At 42.1% G+C, this 21,285-nt stretch overlaps 2 protein-coding genes across 8 annotated transcripts; one reads left to right on the top strand and one right to left on the bottom strand.

The window, feature by feature from the left end:
• Positions 1 to 38: 38 nt before the first annotated feature.
• ptpn22 (protein tyrosine phosphatase non-receptor type 22) lies at positions 39 to 14,041 on the bottom strand. Of its 7 annotated transcripts, XM_081703973.1 has the most exons (28): positions 13,734 to 14,041; positions 12,012 to 12,614; positions 11,363 to 11,471; positions 11,150 to 11,226; positions 10,758 to 10,853; positions 10,480 to 10,518; positions 10,190 to 10,255; positions 9,362 to 9,421; positions 9,039 to 9,181; positions 7,729 to 7,828; positions 7,483 to 7,560; positions 7,052 to 7,138; positions 6,713 to 6,834; positions 5,922 to 6,622; positions 5,620 to 5,703; positions 4,919 to 4,975; positions 4,748 to 4,816; positions 4,510 to 4,637; positions 4,307 to 4,334; positions 4,123 to 4,170; positions 3,669 to 3,731; positions 3,084 to 3,211; positions 2,566 to 2,593; positions 1,983 to 2,042; positions 1,758 to 1,867; positions 1,626 to 1,656; positions 1,408 to 1,473; positions 39 to 1,217 (listed from the first exon to the last, which is right to left on the bottom strand). In XM_081703973.1, exons 2-28 carry the CDS (start codon positions 12,078 to 12,080, stop codon positions 1,156 to 1,158), a joined length of 2,709 nt encoding a protein of 902 aa, XP_081560099.1. In that variant the 5' UTR covers positions 12,081 to 12,614; positions 13,734 to 14,041; the 3' UTR covers positions 39 to 1,155. The 7 variants fall into 7 exon arrangements, 6 of the variants coding, with proteins under 6 accessions (XP_081560099.1, XP_081560098.1, XP_035377207.1 ...); XM_081703972.1 differs by lacking the exon at positions 12,012 to 12,614; XM_035521314.2 differs by lacking the exon at positions 12,012 to 12,614 and having other exon boundaries at positions 7,762 to 7,828.
• Positions 14,041 to 20,451, top strand: LOC113576438 (uncharacterized). Its single transcript, XM_035521326.2, has 6 exons — positions 14,041 to 14,178; positions 15,452 to 15,516; positions 15,771 to 16,103; positions 18,544 to 18,855; positions 19,155 to 19,314; positions 19,538 to 20,451. Exons 2-6 carry the CDS (start codon positions 15,483 to 15,485, stop codon positions 19,731 to 19,733), a joined length of 1,035 nt encoding a protein of 344 aa, XP_035377219.1. The 5' UTR covers positions 14,041 to 14,178; positions 15,452 to 15,482; the 3' UTR covers positions 19,734 to 20,451.
• Positions 20,452 to 21,285: the final 834 nt, after the last annotated feature.

The raw sequence follows: 21,285 nt of genomic DNA, 5'->3' as shown, positions 1-21,285 counted from the left end.
TAATCATGTGTATAAAAACATACAATGGAATGCATAGACCTTTTCTGTATTTTTTTAAATAAATCATTTTATGAGTGTACCAAAGCTTTGATTCCTGAAACGGGTGCCAGTCTGAAAATGTTGAGGGTGCACAAACAGATCTTGCAGTACGCTGTGAAGAGCATGTTTCATACTACAGACCACCAGAACCAAAGAAAATGAAAGAAGAAAACGGTTTGCTGTGTTGGTCTTTGGTTGGAGGGGAGAGGGTGCCCTCCTGTTCTTACACCAGACTTTTAGTAAAAAAAAATGAAAATTCTCGGGCCGTTAAACGGCTCCGTTTTTTAAGGCTATATATCATCAGTCAGATCATATTACTGCTTTTTGAAAAAATTACGTTTTGAAAATTATTGCACACATCTACCCAGGACCAGAGCTACCATTGCGGACCTGGTCCCAAGTGCTAAACTGACTACTGTGCTTTTCAGCAATCACAAACTTTTTGTTCTGAGATGTTCGTTCTGGTGATTTGGTCATGTGCAGATGAGGGTACAACCAAAGTGATGTCACTCAATATTACAACATTAAACTGTAACTGCTTAACAAATTCACTTTCACAAAAAGATTGATTCATCAGTAGAAGTCAGGGGTTCCTCTTTTAGGGATCCCTCATCCAGTCTGGGTTTTTGTTCCATTTCAGTTCACATACACTTGAATCAAGTAATCAATGGCTGTGGAGCTCTTTGGCCAGGGGAATAGCCCTGACACAAATTATAGGCAAAACGTCTACAGTCTTGCCCCACAAACAAAGACTATTCCACCGTGCATGTCCTATCAAAAATATTTCACACACAAAAATACTTGTTCAGATTTCTCATTAGTTAAACTTTATGATCCTGCTTTATCCTATATAATATATATATAATCATTAAACAACAGCAACAAAAAAAACCCCACACCCATTCTGACAGCCCTTTGATCCTAATGAGATATGAGACTAGGTACGATAACGGGATTACGCTAAAGGCCTCGGGTTTTCACCGATGGTGGCAGCATAACCTGCTGATGACTGCAGCACGACTCAAGTCTTGCCACCGCTGGGGTGCCTCCAGCTCAGGAAGGCTCGCGGAAACAGCTGTGCACAGTGCCCTGCCCGTGCCTCAGCAAGGTTTGGATTCACACCCACGTTCCTGGATGAGTCCTGGGACCCTTGGGTTTCCCGAAACGCTTGCCAAATCCTGGGGGACGTAAAAATCACGGCATCAGGTAGTAGTGAGTTCGGATATGTCGCCGGATGGCGAACAATAGTGCTTTGTGAGCCCAACTCACTATAGCACCACCACATGGCTGCATGCACACATTGCAATGGTATTGCAAGCACAGCATCGATAGTCGTGATTGTGGCAGGGGTGAAAAGAAAGATGTTACCAAATTTGAAGCCAGCAGTTGCACCGTAGGATGCCGGAGGAGCAGGGGCAGCTGGGGCTGACTTTGCTGCAAATGATTTTTCACAAGGTTTTTGTTTTCAGAAGAAATGCAAATGAACATTTATTATTACTCTAAATATACAAGTCAACATGAAAATATTGTTCGATTTTCCTAGCAAATAAGGAGTCAGGTAGCTTAAGCATTGTCCTTATACTCACCTTTCTGTCTTCCCTTCAAAAACCTCAAACTCTGCAAAAACATTTTTAAAAAGAGACGGATGACATCAGCTTGCAAGACCGTGATGATATCACAGACGCGTGCACACCAGACGTAAAGTGTAAGAGCAGCACCTTGTGCCTGGCCTTGCTGGTCGGTGGGATCCTCTCTTCTGTCCTCTCGGACACATCCACCGCTGCCCTGGCAGAGACCGGGCGACTGGCATCAGCTGTCGACCATGACCCTGCACGGTACGAATGGAATTCTGGGTTAGGGCTGGTTCGCTTTCTGCAGGAGCTATGTCGGCGATGTTGTGTTGTTAAGGGATAACTGTGATTATGGGGCTTGCCAAGTGTTACCTGTCTCCGTAACCATGGTGACAGTGGCTGGAGATGTCAGAGGAGTCACGGTGAAGGGTTCTGCAAGAGTTAACACAACAACTAAGGTGGCACAAAAATACACACATCTGAAGAGACAGAAAAGCTTTAATATTGAAGTAAATGTTAAAATATATTATAAAATAATTATATAATGTGTATATATAGTATAGTATAATATATAGTATAAAAGTATATAATATATAATACTGGTATTATGTATGAGAGTCTGAGACGTAAATGGTCTCACTGTGAGAATGTACAAGAAAGAGTTTAAAAGTAAACAACTCTCATCACAATCATCAGGATTGTATTAAATCAGTAATAATGATTTAATGCAACACCATGGGCAAATGATGCAAAATCCTTCTCTTCTTTAAAATAAAAGTTATAAATGAAAGTTTAAAGGACAGCATTAGTGATCTAAGGTGCTGATCACTAGAGGAAAGTGCTTAAGCACCGGACGTACACTACAGCCCCTGGGCACCTACTCTTTGGTAGGCTCCGGTGAAGAAGAATATGATCATAAATGGAACTTACAAGTCAGTGGAAATGTTGTGCCTACCTTGTTTTGAACTTTTCACTTTAACACTCTGTTGGAAAACAACAAAACACACATCATACAGCAAGAATATGAGTCATTTACTGAATCAGACAGCAAGTTTACACCAAACTTATTTTTGGCAGTCCCTCCTCATGACATGTTATCTTCCATTAGCCCTGTACTTCCAGCACTTACAGCTCAGGGCGTAGTCTCTTAAAAGGACTGTAATATTAAAGTTCAACTTAACTGTGCAAGACGCTTCAAAGTGAAGTTCACTTGACCACCTAACAGTCACTTATTAGTTACTTTTTGTGATCCAGCCCAGAGATCTTTAACTGGTCTTTCATTGTTTGCTTTTTGACTTGAAAGTCATTTACTCTGTAGTTTACTTTCTTAAGTGACATTAAAAGAATCCTCTCTGTGCTTCTCAAAGGATGTTGGATGTTATTGGGTTTTATTTTAGCTGTGGTTTCTGTGTCTTAGCTGAGTGCGCTTGTTTAGTGATAACCGAGATTCGCCAGATAAGAGATATGAATTACCTTACTTCTGGTCTTCATGTCTAGGGAAGTTCGGGGCTGTATGTTTCCTGCCCACTCAGAAGAGGTGCCTAACCATTGCCTTTGCGCCAGTGCCTCAGGTGGCTGACAGGGGGCACTGTTGTTCTGCTCTGTCATAAGGAGGAACAAACTTCACAGAGGAACTCTGGACATATCTAAAGTGCTGTCATAAGAAGGAACCAGAACAACAACTATTTGAACTGTGTTAGATCCACAGGCTCGCAAGACGTTCTCATCCGGTTAACCCTGCTTCTAATCTCTATGTCTTTGGATGTTAGGAAAGGGTACACTGTTGACAATGTTGGATACACAGAAATAAAAGTGTTCTTTTGTTAGATATTGATGTGACCTCACTGTACCTTCTTCTGTGACCAAGATAAAAAGATTTTTGTGAGTGGGTGGGACTGGATTCCCCAAAGCTTGGGGGGGAGCGGTGTTTGAGAAGAGATTGGCCTTTGACTCAAGTAACATATGAAATGAATATTACAGCTATGTGCACGCAAACCTGTGCTTGGAAGATTAGATAATGGAATGTTGATTCAGATGACAGGTAAAAATAAACTGTACCAGCCAGCACAAAAGATGCAGGAGTCCGTTCAGGGAGCAGAGGGGAAGCAGCAGGTGAAGCGTCTGGAGTCATGTGTGAGAAGTAATGACAAAAAAAGATTTAGAACTTCTTTTTTTTTTTTTTTTTTTTTTTTTTGCATTATGTGGTATAAAGAAAGCCCAGAGAGTTTAAAGGTTGCTGGTATTTACAGAGACACAAACTTTTGTTTCTGTTATTTACAGTGTTCCCACATCACTGAACAGGGACTGTTATGTGGAAATAATTTGCTCAGTGAGGTGTAAATCACTGAGCAGAGATTGATGGGTGAAGTTCATTTTCTCTGTTAATTCACTGAGCAGGGATTGATGGGTGGAGTTCATTTTCTCAGTGAGGAAATGCTGTTAGTTGCTTCCAGCAGTCCACCTCGACAGGTAGAATAAGCTTAGCACATCTGAAGAAGTTTGTGATTTTTACCTTGTGTGGGTATGTGTACAAGAGCGAGGGGGTTGAAGTGAGCAGGAACTGGGAGGGAGAAATGGAGACCACAGACAGCTTGGGTTAGGCTTTCTGTAAGCTTATGTAGCCACTGTAGGGTTATAATGTCAGGACTCTTATGTCTTCTATCTGTATTTATGTGAGGTGAGCTGGACAGACGTACCATTAAGTGACAATCTGGCTCTTAAACTCTGCAAGAATGAGGGAACATGTATGTTACTTCTACAGTGAAAGAGCAGCCTTTTTCAGCGATTCTTTACACTTCAGGAGTTACCAAGTAACCTCTGAAAATGTTCCTCAAAGTACCTACCTTTGCAATCACATGGCTAGAGTGAGTGTGTTACGTAATCGCTCCTGTCTGCTCACCTTAGTCCTGGACCAGGATCTCTTAACATCCGACACAGCTAAATTGGAATTCCCAGACCATTCAGAGGACTTCCCCACTCTGAGAACAGTTTGCTCTGGCTTCTCTTGTACGGCATTCAATACTAAATCTGTTTGAGGGACGAGCACCTTGTTAGATACATGTGAGGTTCCTTCTGCTTCGTAAACAGTACCCTTTTCTGAACCGTTAGGTACACTACATGAGCTGGTCCTGACACACCTTTATCTGCCATTTCAAAGGACTCTGGTGTTCTCTCTGGCAGAGGCGGGGCTGGAGAAGGGGGACTTCCTGCCGGGGAACAGCATTCTTACTCCTTTGACCAGATCCACAAAGGTGGCTAGTAGCCTTTGAAATTTAGTTGTGGCATCTGTAACTTTCTTTGTCACTTACCAGCACCAGTTGTCTCGTAAGTGGTTTTGGTGGGGATGACCAGGTTCAAACTCATACCTGAAAGACAGGGTAGACTTTAAGTCTCAGATGTCAACCCTTTTTCTTCTTCTTGCATTCAGTGCTGTGCATGGACAGAGATTTGTTTTTTTTTTTTAATGTGACAGGAAATGGAGCTGAAACTTAATTCCATTGTCTTAGTTCTATTACATGAATTAACCAACAAAAGAAAGAAAGAAACTGAAAAATAAATAAAGACCAGAAAAAGAGCACCATACATTTTTCTGGGGAATTAAACAATGCAATGAATAGTGCGTTGCTCTCCATTTGGACCGTTCTCTGTCTATTCAGTTTAATTGTAACCTTGACAAAACCTGGTTTGGTCTGAAAGTCTAGTTGGGAACTTAAAGCCTTGATTTTAAGCTATAAGCTGGATATAAGACATTGCTCAACTAAAATCTGCCCCTTCTGTTTTTGAAAAAGAAGGAACATGCTTTAGCTATAACTTTTGCTTCTGAAGATAGAATTCATTACAGTGGCATCAAAGTGAGTAACTACCTTCGGTTGACTACAGTGATCATTATCACTGCCCTCAAGAGAAGAAAAAAAACCCCCACCCCCATCGCCTGCCGGCCTTGCCCAACAACTGAATATACCACTGTCATTCCATGAAGGACATTCTGTGTCTCAGTGCTATAACTAACCTTCATCAGCCAGAACAAAAGACTCTGGCGTCCTCTTGGGAAGGGGAGGAGGACTCTCCTCATCCAACAGAAATGTAATCTCACCTGGCCACACAAACACAAGGACAGCGTTAGTACAGGTATTACGCTTCTTGTTTATTACTGGTTGAATATGAACTTGCCTCTGAATCTTTGGTCGTGTTTTCATCACAAAAGTGCAATCACAACAGCCGTTAACTATTTACTGTATCTTTACACGCTACTTTATGTAAAATCTTTATGATGTGCATAAAGAAAAATAACCTGAATGGCTGTATCCTGACCTGTATTTTTCTCCGTTGTTGGCAGTGCAAGAGTCTGTTCATTGAGAGTCAGGGGGGAGCATTTGAAGCAGGGATTTTCTGTCCACTCACTCAGGACTGTGATTTCTTCCTCGGAGGTGCAGAGGCTGGCAGTGGACACCATAGAGTCTGTACCAAAGTATGGGTCCTCCACAGTGAGGCAGAGGGAGTCCAGCACAGGAGCCTGGAGGTGAGTATTGGCATGGACCCTAACATCTGACTCCAGAGCAGCAGCGCTCGTCCCTGCTTGGTCCAGAGAGCTCTGGGATCGGCTGAGGTCAAGTCTGTGTGGTGGCCAGTTTGCAGCTATAGCAGGAGTTGCGTTGTTCATGTTTGACTGGTCTGAATGTCCTAAGCCCATCCTTTCCTCCCTTTCTGGTGGTGCCATGATGGAATTACGGGAACCCTGAGCATCGGATTGGTGGGATTGTAGACTCATGATAAGCTGGGTTGTTTGGCATCCAAGATCATTTTGCTGCAGTGGTGCTTGTGTGGCAGTGGACTTAAGGGAGATGTTAGCTGTAGATGTTACCCAGTCATTCACTACACTGAGTAAGTCTGCTGATGCTCTTCTGGTGGTGAGGCCCAGTGGACTGGGTTGTGGCAGATGATTTTGCAGCTGGTAGGTGACATCTGGCGTAACGTGACTGGATATTTCCATAGGAGTGTTCATTTTGGAACATCTATGAGGATGACAGGACCAAGACAATGACATCACTGCATTCTCAGCATGGCAGCTGCTGCCGCCAGGTGTGCACGGTATGGCACGGTACCTGGGCTTGGCTGGCAGCTGCAGTCTGGGCTTCAACGAAGACTCTACCTCCAGCTCCATGTCGCTGAGATCTGACACCTCACTGTCACTGGCCGTGGGGATGAAGGAGGATGGGGCTGGCACCTGATGAGGGTTAGATGACTTTGCTGAATGAATCCTTGTAAATGTAAATCAGTGAAACATTGAAGCAACATGCAGCAAATACTGAGGCACCAACAGTGTTCCTAAGGTCAATATCTGACAAGAACTATAAAGAACGTAGACGTTTCCTTTAAGGCTTAAATAATAATGATCTGTAAACATATTTTCTGACCACAGAATAGTCCATTTGTGATCTCACCTGCTCTTTATTTGAGTTTGTCTCCATCACCTGTAGATACCGTTGAAAAAGGAATTGAATGCTCCTGTACACCAGTTCATACTGCTCCTATAGGATTACAAAGAAAAACTAGAAAAGTGATTCCCAGGAACTTTATTGGTGGTTGCAACGGTATCCCTGATGGTTGTTACTAGGTGGTTAAGTCATTGCCATGGAGTCTCAAATGATTGATAACAAGTAGTTTGAAATCAGTAAGTGTGTAACCAGTTAGAGTGGGTATGGCTGTGTGTACTGTTGGGTAACAATAGTGCTTGTGTATTGTATGTGCAATCACTAAAAAACAAAGAGTTGCAAGTGGGGGACTCCCACCATGCTCTGTATAGCGACCTTTAGGAATGAGGTTTCACGGTGGTACGACCTTTAGAGATGCAAAGAACGTAGTGTGAAGGTACCTTCGTTTGAACTACAGAAGGCCTCTGTGTTCTCATATCCTGGACCAGAGCAAAAATGCTGAAGTTCTCTGATATCATCTAAACATGAACAGATCATGATCCATATCATTCACAGCTCAGGACGCCATGTTTAGACAGTGTCTATTTGACGTTAACGTCATTAAAGTTAATAGGAGCAATCAGACCACACACTCCTTGGCCGTCTTATAGTCTGATGAGAGGACGGCGAAATACTGACAGAATCACCATGCATCTCTTTCTTCCAAGTCTGTTTCTTACATCTCTTTTCAGCAGGTTCCAGGTGTAGTCAATGGCACAGAGTGCCCCTGTCCTTCCGCAGCCGGCACTGGGAGAAACCAGGAGAGACTCACACAGTCAAGACATTCAGAAACCTCTCAGCAGTGTAGCACATGGCACCGGTAAACAGCTCCAGAGCATTATCCTATTTTAATCTGCATGCCATGACCAACACTGCCACTTGCCCTTGAATCAGCAGAATTCAGTGGCCGAGACGATGTGTACTCAGTTATTGCTTGAAAATATTTTGCCAGCAGACACGAAGCGAGCCCCGCCCACCCACAGGGAGTGACTACTTGGACGCAAGCCACCGTTAATAGTCTGTAATACCAATGAGGCCCCATTTCTCTCGTCATGTAGCTTTCTATTCCGTAGCACCAGAGAAAAAATGTGTTTAGAACAAATCAGACTCTCTAAGCCCTCTGTATCTTTGCCATTGGGTAACACGCAAGATGCTGACAGCATTTGTTATGGTGTAGCTCCAGCTGCCTGAAGAGTAACCCAAGCTGTGACATTCTGAAGTCTCACTCCTAAATAGCATGCAGTGATGGGAAAAGGCACCCAGCCGAAGTGCTTGAAGTAAGGGTACGCGAGCTCTGAAAGTCGGCCCTGTAGGGTGGCCTACCCGGACCAATCATGACAGGCTTGTCATTAGAATGCCTTGCAGATTCCATCAGACCTTGTCAGGATAACCACATGGGAGGAGCTAATGCTAGAAATTAAGCAAATGATACTAGGAGACTTATCTGGGATTTCTCGGTTCTCTTAATCAGACGTATCAGACAATGGCACAAATTGCCCTGCATGTCCTCAGGCCAATGTCTTTTTTTCACCTGTCTAACCACTGGAACATTTTTGCCTAATTACCTTGGCCTGACCGTGCGGTATTACACATAGGCATTACGAGACACGAGCTTTGCAACAAATGTTCTCTGGATTTCTCGACGTCACCTCACTTAAGACTCTTCCTATGTGTGGAAACATCTCATTTCTGTGGTGAGTACTGGTCTTTGTTGACAGGGCTGTTTTGTTTGCGTGCTTGTACGCTGTGGGTCAACCACCTACACACACTTCCTGTCTACCTACAATGAATTGTTCAAGAGCGAGCCATAAAAGGGCAGAGAGGGAGAGAGGGAGAGAGAGAGGGAGAGAGAGAGAGAGAGAGAGAGAGAGAGAGAGAGAGAGAAAGAAACAGCATCCTGCGTAATATGCAAATGGTCTGTAGCGCTCTGCACTTCTTTGGGCATGCACTCACTTACCTGCAGTGGATGCATATGGGCACATCCTCGTGCTCCTGATACTGGCGCATCTCCTCCACGAGCTGCAGGATCGGGGGGATGGAATCCGGCACACCGTGGTCCGGCCAGTTCATGTACTGCATCTGCTTCAGTATCCGGGAGGACTGGCAGGGGAATGTGGTTTCACAAGCATCACGTTCACACAGTGCTGAATGCAGCACTGCTAGACACACCGGCGCTCACATGACCAGGTGGACTGTTGCCGTGGACTGCGCTGTACTGCCACTAAGGTAATGGTGCATTTTCCTGAATCACAGTTTAACTGAATACATTTGCCTACTCACTTTATTAAAAGTCACCCTCAGAGTCCGCACAACATACTCTCCCTTGTTCTCCTCCGAGTCCTGAGAAAAATATAATCATCAAAAGCATATCCAAAGGTGAGTAGCTTGTTCTCACCAGCGGGGAGGCATGTGCCCAGCTTCTCCGAGCTTGGCATGTTTCTCAGTGATGTGAGTTTCTGTAATTAATGTGCAGAAGCTCCTTGTTCTTCAGTTTTGAAGACGAGCTGACAAATGCTCAGCGTGCGCAATAATTTTAAAATGGGGCAGGGGTTTCTGATTGTGGTCTGTCAACACATGAAACTTGATACAGTATTCTTCTGAGGAGCTTTAAAATGACCCAGTCTTAGGAGCTACATCTTAGTAGAACTGACACTTTAAGAATCTCACTGCCGAAATCTTCAGTACAATTGCCATGGGCAAGAATTTCCATTTCCATGACATTTACATTTATGGCATTTAGCAGACAGTCTTATCTAAACTGACTCACAAAAGTGCTTTAATTGGCTACTTAAATTACCCTTAGTTAGTGCAATTACAGGATACAGCACAATTCGAAAGTAATTACTAAACAGGACAGGTCAAGTGTCTTACGAGTGCCTGATTAGTTGTAATTAAAGTGCTTTTCAATGAGAGTTTTCAGTCAGGATTTGAAGACAGTGAGGGACTGAAACAACTGAAACAGGATCCCTGAAATTGTGCATAGTCTGGCTGAGTTTTGATGGGAGCTAAACCCAGCTCTCTTTTGTTGGTGTGTTACTCTGCATGCATCGCCAGGACAGGAAACTACACCAGGACAGGAAGTTGGGTGTGAGCAGAAATGACACTTACACAGAATATTAAAAATGGATGACAGACGAAAGGGTTCTCCAAAGGCCAGTAGCGCTCACATTTTTTCTGAAAGAAAACCCTCACATTCAGACAACTGATGAACGTGCGTATGTTTTGCTTTAACCTTATGCATGTTCTGCCAGTCTGCTATGTGGAATAAAATAGGATGTCAGATATAAAATGGCTGAAACTCATTTCTTGTAGTTCAACAAATGAAGAGTTTGAATGTAGGGATACTAAATCTAGTATTCATATACCATACGGTACTGTGAAGTGTATTTTAAGCTTACCTTGGCCATCTCAAACTCCCTGCAAGCCATCACAATGACCTAAGCAGAGAGGGGAGGGGACATTGTGGATTAGCTTTTCATGACAGCAGTTCCGTTTTACTTTCTCACTGCTTGTACCCATGGTACACTTCTGAAAACTTGTATACATCCTACTGATTTGACATCGGATAACATCATTAGTGTCTCACTTCCCCTTTTTTGTTAGTTGCTTTTTAACGTGGTCAGTTATTCATGAGTAAAAGGTGTCAACATTCTTCACGTAACGGTTCTGTGCTCACCTGTACATTATATTCCCAAAGCATCCTCCAGAAATCCAGGATAGTGTGTGGCAGAGGGCCCTGGGTGGCAATGTAAGCCTTTGGACCCATAACGCCCTGCAGTATGGAGGTAAAAGATGCATAACTCGTGCAGGAGTGGAGCTTTCCGTTCTCAAGGAAATCGTGTTAGCACATTTGATTTGCCCATTGCTGAAACACTGCATTCCTGAGACACTGATGATTAAAAGAACCCCTGAGTGTGTGCACGTGTACAAATTGCTTGTGCGTGGCTCAGTAAAACACTGGCTATACTGGTCTGAAACATAACTTGCAGGACCCCATTTCACAGATGATTTGTACTGGGCATCTCTCCTCCCGGCAGGGTAAGCTTATGCAGCGTGGTGTGCCCGTACCTTGATGAAATTGGCATTGATGTAGTCTGTGTCATTTTTGGACGTCTTTAGAGAAAGCGTCACTCTGCTGTGGTCAACTGTGGGGGAAACACAACTGTCATTGGAACCTCCTTAATGGAGACAACAGATGAGGCCAGATCAGGACCCTAACAAAGCTGAAGTGAAGAGTGTCAGCCTGGGTCATCTAGGGGCAGTGGTGGATGTTTTACCCACATGGGACGATGTCCTTGTATCGGTTCTTCTTCACGTTCTCCTGCTTCTCAGCTGCCCTGCTGGAAAAGGTCTTCTCTGAGCGGTATTTGGTGGACAGCCTCTTCAGCTTCTGAATGAGCAAAGCCAATATACATGCGTACACATATTATATATCAGTCAGTCAGCTGCATGCAACCACAAACCCATGAAATGGGTAGGGGTATGGCAGCAGTTGTGAATTGTGAGTTAACCACCTAGCAAGTATTAAAATGTAAAAGAAATATGCAATTTTCAAAGATTTCTTTAATGCCTGTGATACAACCCACATCACTGGTAGCTACTGGTTGAGGCTTGTCAGAACGAAAAGTATCAGACTCACCATGTTAAAGGAAACCAAATTTTGTGTGTGTGTATGTGTGTGTGTGTGTGTGTGTGTGTGTGTGTCTATGTTTATGCTTGCATGAGAACATTTGAATTCCCCTGTCCCACAAGATGGAGACCACTGTAATAGGTAACTTTCCGACCACAGCTTCTTCTGTAATGCTGAGCTTTTGCATGCAACACTAATGGTCCCTCCAACCTCACTAGCAGCCTAGGCTATTACTGTGTGTGACATTTACTTATCCAAACTTTGTTTATAGAGGCTTATGGTTTAAGTAAGGATTCCTACATTCTCAGAGGTCACAGACTGTGTTGGAAATACTTCCATGTTTCTTTGTAGCACGAGTGAAGCAGGCATGGAATGCCGTCACCGCTCAGTGCCGAGAGCTTCCATGAAAACTGGTCTGGGGAGATTGCAGTGTCTCTTAATTCCAGGTTAAATACTTGGCCGAGGGCAACGTTAAGAATGGGAACTGTCAGAGAGTGAGTGAGCCACTCCCGGGCTGGTTGCCCAGGGCGGTGGTGTCGGTGGGAGAAGGGTTGGAGGCTGGGGTTGAGGTGGAGGGGTGGCTAGAAGCCCCAGCTGGGCCACAGCAGCGGCCTGCTGCACCCCGTGCACCCTGCCTTTCTGCAGCAGGACGCTACATGCTTCTTGCCACGCAGTCCGCCATTTCCGGCCTGTGTGCTATGGCCCATATCAGGGGGTGTGGTTTCAGCAAGCAGAGAGTAACTTCATGTCAGCGGCATCTGTGACACGAGGGTGGGGCTGATGGTCACAGAGATGTCAGTCCTCCCCCGAGTAATATCAGTAGCACTGATAACCAACACCCACAACTGCAGTCAGGATGCATGACAGATGGAATCATTTATTTAAATTTTGTGTCTTGTTCAGCTTTTGTGTGTGAGTGTGTGTGTGTGTGTGTGTGTGTGTGTGTGTGTGTGTGTGTGTGAGAGAGAGAGAGAGAGAGAGAGAGAGAGAGAGAGAGAGAGAGAGAGAGAGAGAGAGAGAGAGAGGACATGTTCAGTATTTCATGTTACAAAGTGATACTTTATATGGTTCAGATTACTAAAGGTACATGATTATAGTATATGTGTGAATAATAGCTTAACATGCAACAATTGCCAAATGTTTCTTTCTACATCTTTGAAAAAGATTTGAATTCTTTGTTTTTGTGAGATTTGTTGCTTGGAAATGATTTGGTAATTGAGAGACTAACTCAAAGAAGATTACAAGCCCTTGATTACAAGCCCTACTTTTTAATTTAGTTTAATTTCCCACCATATAAACCTGCTGGCAGGTTCAATACTGAGAAATGTACCCTCCTCTGCACATTCTGACTGGGCTTAAACAAATGGTACTGATAATCCATTTGATAATGGAAAACTAAAGTTTGGTCAAGGATGACTCTAGATCTTTTACTGTTGTTAAAAAAAGTCATTCTATCGTGCTTTTTAGATAGACGTTTTAGATCTTATTTGTGTAGATTTGCATATGGCTGAGTAGTACCAAAACAATTAGCTCCAAAAATCAAATGTGATTTTAACAATTATTGTTATTCAAATAAACAGAAAATACATAGTGACATACATTTATAAATGTGATTATCAACTTATCATTGAAACAGAAACTGTCAGCTTATCGTGTACAGATTGTTTGAGTGGACCCAAAAAGGAGAAGGCAGACAAGTTCTCTTTTCATGACAGTCACCACACTGAGAAGTACCGATGAGAAGAGGAAGTCTAAATTATGAGCCACTAGCGCGTTGATGGCCAGCGACATTGTACACTGCTATATTTTATTTTTGTCCAGCTCTGTAAGGCTGACACTACAACTGTGTACTTCTCTGACCAAACACACACACACACACACACACACACACACACACACACACACACACACACACAATCTAAGAAAGCTTGTTTTAAGAATATTGTATTTATTGTATTTGATTGCTATCCTATTCTATGTGATTTATCTTTAAAGTGCATCAGGCCAGATGTTCAAACTCACTGCAAACTCGCCAGTGAAACCGCTGTCACCGTTAGCCTCTTCAGCCTCCTTGCTGGCACACTGGGCCAGGAAACTCCTCAGATACTGAGCCCGGCGATCCATGACGTGGTCAGCGTCCCCGCGGTCCCCTCCGTCATGTCCCAGAGCAGCAGGGGCACTCAGGTTAGGTTGGGGGGTGGGGGGTGGTGGTGTACTGCCTCTCTCTCTCTCTCTCTCTCTCTCTCTCTCTCTCTCTCTTCCTCACCCTCTCTCAGTCCCTTTCTTCTGACCCTTCTCTGCCTTTTTCTTCAGCCCGTCTTCCTTCTGACACGCTGTCACCCCCGGTGTCTCCCCTGCGCTGCTCGTGTCTTCTCTCAGTCGAGAAGTCGCCTGGCGGCTGAGGAACTGAAGGCAGAAGGTCTGCATATGCTGTCGTCACGGAAGCAGCGGCAGTCACAATCAACAGGTTCGTTCTGTGGTCACGTCAAAAATAACACAGTGGTCCTCATCGCTCTCTCTATCACTCGCCCTTTCAGTCACTCTTCTCTTTGTGCTTTTGCTACTTTTTTCTTTGATCTCTCTCTCTCTCTCTCTCTCTCGCTCTCTTTCTCTCTCTCGCTCTCTTTCTCTCTCTCTCTCGCTCTTTCTCTCTCTCTCTCTCTCTCTCTCTCTCTCTCTCTCTCTCTCTCACACACACACACACACACACACACACACACACACACACACACACACTCTGTTGCCTCCCCACCCCCCTCTCTCTTGTTCTTTCTCACTACCTCTATTATTTGACAGACACCCTGTCTGTTACTGGGTCCTAAAGCCGCCCCCCACACAGGAAACCTTCTGTGGATGTACCTTTGTTTTTGTGTATGCGAGCCAACATGTACTGCACACTTCACTGCCACTCCACTCAGCAGGCAGTAAAGCTGCAGAGCCTGTTGAGCAACAGGCGTGGGGGGGGGGGGGGGGGGGTCAACCAGTGTGCTCATGCCCGTGGGATCCTCTCCAGCAGATGTCAGCTGGACTTTACTAGGAAGCCACTGCGCTCCACCAGCGCTTATCACTTCAGTTATCTTGGCTGAGAATTCGGGAGTGTTTGCTCAGTTTGTCTGTGGTGAGATTTGACTAGCAGAATGAAAACATTTGACTGATAGCACCAACCGATATGCAGACATTGGCTATATCCGTTGCTAAAAAAAAAAAAAAAATCTTCTTTGGTTCCATCTAGTGGCTATAGTCTACTAACACATCTTTGTTCCACTCAAAGCTTGATGGGGGAAAAAAGCATAAAATCATTGTTATTGCTATTTAAAACGTAATAACTGTTATAATTACAACATGAATGGTGTTTTTGCGGTTACAAAGGATGTTAGTTGTAACTATATTTATTGCCAGTTGTCTGGTATGATAAACATGAAAAGTTATAGCTACAGTTATAAAGAGACATACTGAGATATAAAGATATATAGTGAGATATAAAGATATATAGTGAACTATAAAGAGATATAGTGCTAAATATAAAATCACAATAAACGATCCCAGTCGAGTAGTTGATGAAATCACTAAAGTGACATTTTCATCTGAAAAAGATCTTCATAGAAAATGTCTTTAGTATGAACATATGATTGCATGTCAAAGTGGAGCTGCTACCATAATTCATGTGACTTAATTCATGTGAAATTCACCAAGGCTTTTTGAAAACCCACAGTCCACCTCCATTTTACATCCTGTCTCAGAATACAACAGGCACGCAAAAGACACACTCAAATGTGGCTCCAAAACCTCATGCTTTTATCTCAAGGTAAGCGTCTTATTATCCAGTTGTTCAGCCAAAGGTAAGTGAGGTCATAAACATTATAACATTATTTGTTGACTAAAGATTCTTGTCATCCAACAAGAATAAAGAATGACAAGATGTACAGGAAATAGCGGCTAGCTACGGTTCTCTGAACCCTTTTTCCAAACTTTTGATGTTATAGTATTATATTTGTCTTTTTTTTTAAATCTTCAACTGATTAATCACATACAAATTGTGTTCTTGTTGTTTTGTTATAGCGAGTGCCCTACTTTTGTGTGACAAAACCATTATCAATGCCATCGTTGGAGGAAAGTTTCATGTCATCTGCAAATTCAGTGCAAATCAGTACCGCTTCAGTAAGAAGTACTGGTGTCTGGGGAAGTCCAAAAGCACCTGTGAGATTCTGATGGATACGGACGGATTCACCAAGGCCACCTTAAGGAGACGAGCTCAAATCATTGACGCGGTGTACGGAGGTCTGCATGTTCTGGTGTCTGCCCTCCAGGTGGAAGACACTGGAATCTATTGGGTTGGCATTGACAAAATCTATACTGATATCATGGTTAAGATCCAGGTTTCTGTAAGAGAAGGTAAGGTTTTCTTTAAATATATGCACTGTGTGAACACCTTTTTAGGTACACTTAATCTACTGCTACCGTAATTGTAATTCAGCACTGCTAGTCAATTATGTGTGTGTGTCTGGAATTCTGATAAGGTTTAGTTCTGCTGGGTACAGTATCAACCATATTTCACCAGTAACCTGCTTTTGACCATAGAGCAGCTGATAGCTGATAGCCGGATACCTCTGATATATATATATATATATATATATATATATATATATATATATATATATATATATATATATATATATATATATATATATATATATATATATATTACTGCAATTACATGTACTAAATCTATGTACAAAGATTTTTAGAAATATTATATTATAAATATAACTTTACATGTAACTAGCATTTGATCATTTATATACACACACAAAATACTGAGACATCACTTGCCCTTTATTAAAAATATATTATTTTGGTATTGATTTTTGAATTGGTAGCCTATAGATGCCGCTGTGGAATAATGACATGTGTATGTGTTGAAATATACCCATTATTACATTCTTAACAAACACCTTAAAGATTGAAAAAAGTATTTTTATTAGATGTTTTGTACGATATATAGCATGTTGTGTACATTAGGAAAAACACCAGTCAGAAATGATTGCGTATATTGCATTGATATAGTTAGTAATGTCTCCTCAAAATATTTGCCTAAACATTTGATCACCACTTTCCAAATAGGAGGCTTTCTTGATATATTTTTATTACAATTGGCAGATGTTCGATTCTAGAGTGACTTTCCATTTCAGTCATGTTAGCCCAAAGATTAAATCTCGATTTTTTGAAACTCATGCTGTAGTGGCTCAGTGGCTAAGGTGACTAAGGTGGCTAGTAATCAGAAGGTTGCCATTTCAAACTCCACCACTGCCAAGTTGCCACTGTTGGGCCCCTGAGCAAGACCCTTAACCCTCAATTGCTCAAGTTGTACTCAGTCACAGTTGTTGTTGCCCTGACATAATGCAAATAGACAATTGAACATTCAAATGAAAATGATGATTTTGTTTATTAGAATGAACTTTGGATATGCAAAAACAGAAACCAACACAATATATAACAATCAAATAATGAGAAAAAAGTAATATCCTTAATAGACTCAATTGTGCAAGTACAACATTACATAAGGATAAAAGCAATGTATGAAACATTTTAAAATTGAATTTTTATATCCATTCAGAAATACGTTTCTTTTCCTGATGTGATATGTTACTATATCAGTCATTTCTCCAACTCGGAGATCACTAGAAATTAAGCCGCAAAAAGCTGTCTTTTAGCGTTTGGTTGTTGGAGGGCAGCTTCTGTTTGTCATAGCCTATGTGCTAAACAAAACAACAACCCCTAATTGCTCTGCTAAGTTTGCTTTACAACTGACTTTCGAAATACCATAGAAGTTTCCAAGTTTAGCATCATGGTTACTACGGCAGTAAGCCCCTTCGAGTGCAGTTGAGAAATTTACTCAAAGCATCAATAACATGGTAGCGTCTGTGCAATATTTATGAAGCAGCTTTCATTTTGTTATTAAGAAGACATTTGTAAGAGAGAGTCAAAATCGACCAGCTATTTTGCCTGTGTTGAGTTTACCACTGAAGGGTTACTAAATGAATGGATTTATGAGACTAATAGCACTCTTATGCAATTATTGTTATATTCCTTACCTACTACATCAACCCCAGAAGTCACATAATTCTTTAAAGAGAAATCTTTTGAAACATGATTACCTTTAATATAGAGAGAAGACCCTCGTGGATAGAATCACATATCTTCGTAAAATCCGAATTTAAGCTGACATTAAATTTGTTGCAAAATTCAGAGTATGTAATAAAATCATAGGCCTGGTTGTCATCAAGTAACTGAATGAATATTATTATTAAACCACAAATGTGAGAACAGTGATCGTCCCTTAAAGGTATTGTGCTGAATGGTCCAAAGTAAAGACTGATTTGGGTGAAAAATTATGTTTGTAAATTAACTTACCTAAGACAGTGGAATCAGTCCAAAACGGATTTACGAACTGAGACGTACTTGTTCACTCAGTTGCCGCTTTCATGGACAGCTGTTTCATCTGTAACTACATCTTCGCAGATAAGCAAAAGTATCATCATCACACCCACCCCACGCTTTAGTTGCATCACGAAACACGTGCCGCAGTGATGGCGCATGCGAAATAAATGTTGCTCGTCACCTCATAAGCATCTTGCCTTGTTACAGTATTTCACGTTACAATATCACTAAATTGATATTTCCACAATTTTTTTTCTACAAGCTTATATATAATCTTATATCCAGATGATTGTGGAATCACAGTATTTATCATGTCAGTTAAAAATCACTTGAGGGCAATTAAAACAATTGCCTAACTTTCATTACAAATAGGGTAAAATGGTTGTAATTCCAGAAGGTGTGAGTATTCCAGAGGTGTGGCCTGAAGTCTCCCCTGTGCTAACATGCTGGGGGCAGCCAGTCACCCTGCACTGCAGGAGCTCACAGGGTACCAACGTGCAGTACGGCTGGTACAGAGAGGCCCATTCTGCAAACGCCCTGCTCCAGAATGGCCCCGAGCTGCCCCTGCGCTGCTCATCTCTCCCCCTGGACGGGTGGCTCATCTGCACCGCCCGCAACGCAGTGAGCGAAGAGCGCAGCAGACCTGTCTCTCTCAGCGTCCTGCAGCCGGGACAGGATGGCTGTGTGTATGCACTCACGTCTGAAGGTCAGTCGGACACTCCCACAGTGCGCCTTTACCAGATGTGTGACAAGTGTGGAGTAAATTCAGTCCGCAGTGGTGGCTGTTCCTAGCAATCTGACACACACACACAGACAGACAGAGAGAGAGAGAGAGAGAGAGAGAGAGAGAGAGAGAGAGAGAGAGAGAGAGAGAGAGAGATAGAGAGAGAGAGAGAGAGAGAGAGAGAGAGAGAGAGAGAGAGAGAGAGAGAGAGAGAGAGAGAGAGAGAGAGAGAGAGAGATATGTTAATCTTAATGTTGCCGAACAGATATTCCCTTTTTCAGGTTTTGAAAGCTATGACTGCTGGAGAACTACACAGCCACCCCTGACATCCAGCATGTCCTCTGTGGTTGTATCACATCCAGCTCTTCTCACTCTGACCAATGGCGATGGAAACTTGGCACTCCATGTCAATCAAACCTTGAATGAAAACCCTTTTCTCAGGTTTGAAAGTACATTAAATTACATTATACAATATATTGTTTGGGTTTGGATACCCATGCATGCCTCTAATTATCACTAACAGTGTTGCATAGAATATCAAATCTATTTCTCATGATTATACCATTTTTTAAAGATATTACAAAGAAAACCAGTCCAGTTTAAAAAATTGTAATCCTTCAAATCCTTCAAAAAGAGTCAGACTTTCTTCCTATGTATTTCCCAGGTCATGGTCAGGAGTGCCAGTGTGGTATGACATCATTCGCTGGTTTCTCTTCACTGCCATGATTGCCACCATTGGCCTAGTACACATGCACACAGGAGTCAAATTAAGCGAAAAACCAAAACAAAACAAAACTGGAGCATGTCTGTCTGAAGCAAATGTACACCAACTCTTATGCACTTACATTATTTTAAAATGACATATTATTTTTGCATATGTTATTTTATAGTTTTAATGTTGCATTTGGTTTGGGCTAGGGAGTGCATTTTTGAATGAATTATATTTACTAATAAATATAATAATACTTAAAGAGTTACTTGTAGATACCACCTGAATATTTGATTTGGAAAAGTCTGTGATTCATTGAAAGTGACTAAAGAGCTGAAGTTTACTCGGTTTTATTTAAATTTACATTTCATGCCACTTCACAGTTAGGGTGCAGAAAAAGCATTTATAAAAATCCTGATAGTTAATGAGCTGCAGATTAGTTCCAAACAAGTGTCTAGTGACTCAAACAAAAAAGCTAAGCCTCACTGTATCTTACCTGAGAGCAGGCTTGGCACAAAGAGTAACAGCCTCAGAACCGTCTGTGTGGGTCTTGCCAGTGGGTCTCCGTGGGAGAGAACCCCCCCGCCCCCCCCACTGCCCAACATGGCTCATGTCACCTCATTGTTACCTCACTTACTCATTCATTAATATTGTGGAATTCTCTGACAAATGGCAAACGCTTTTTTTTTAAATGTAATAGCATTTAAATGACATGTTAATGTCAGTATGAATATGAGTATAGTATTTGTGTGAATAAAATGGTTTTAATCTTAGTGTGCTTTACCAAGTATTTCCAAGCATCTGAACCTCACAACAGCACCCTAGCTCCCTTAAGGAAATAAAAATACATGAATAAAAAAGTACTAATACACTTACCTGCTTGTTGTAATTGTGAATGCACCAATAAACACAAAGACCTCTGTACATACAAGATGTATAAAGTATGCACATACAAAAAAGTAGTGTTAGTTCTATCATGTATTTAGTCTGAATGTGTTAAATATGCAAGTATGCACATACAAAAAAGTAGTGTTAGTTCTATCATGTATTTAGTCTGAAGGTGTTAAATATGCATGCAGTGTTTTCAGTTTTTAGATCTGCAGACAAATAATGAATTTTGATTTTGAAAATTAATTTTAAGAGCATTCTGATTTGCAATCTGTAATCCAGATGAATCTGATAAAAGGAGGGCTTTTAGTTAAGGGATAACCTACTTTTGCAAGGTGATTTACATGTGTGTAATACTTGTGGTGTGTATGTGTTAGATACAGTACATCACAGATGATGTCACACATGTAAGTGATCCAGATTTGCTGGTTCCTTTCACTTGCTACTTGTGTAAGTGTAAAAAGGTTACATTTTGCACTAATTCTGACATTCAACAAAATTCGACATAATCAGTTGATATGTTTAGTCTGAACTGGATGGCATGACGACGTCCAGAACCACCTGGTCATCTCACGAGTGTACTACTCAGTGACTGCACCTTTACACCATCCTCTGATTCTGGAACAGTGCAATGATATTACAATGGATGGGAAGGACTTCAGAGCTCCCTGACTGATGCTGTGTATGCAGAACTGATCGTTGCTTTTCCAGCTCTGGTAAGGGGTCTGCCCTTTACAGGAACATTAGCGCTCTCTGTTGTCAGGGCAATTCAGAAGGTGAACTCTGAAGACCTATACACTACATTAGCCCAGGCC

The sequence above is a fragment of the Electrophorus electricus genome, chromosome 21 (genome assembly GCF_041902795.1).
Source record: "Electrophorus electricus isolate QZ-2024a chromosome 21, ASM4190279v1, whole genome shotgun sequence".
Classification (NCBI taxonomy): Eukaryota; Metazoa; Chordata; class Actinopteri; order Gymnotiformes; family Gymnotidae; genus Electrophorus; species Electrophorus electricus.
This window is presented reverse-complemented; position numbering and strand designations above follow the sequence as displayed.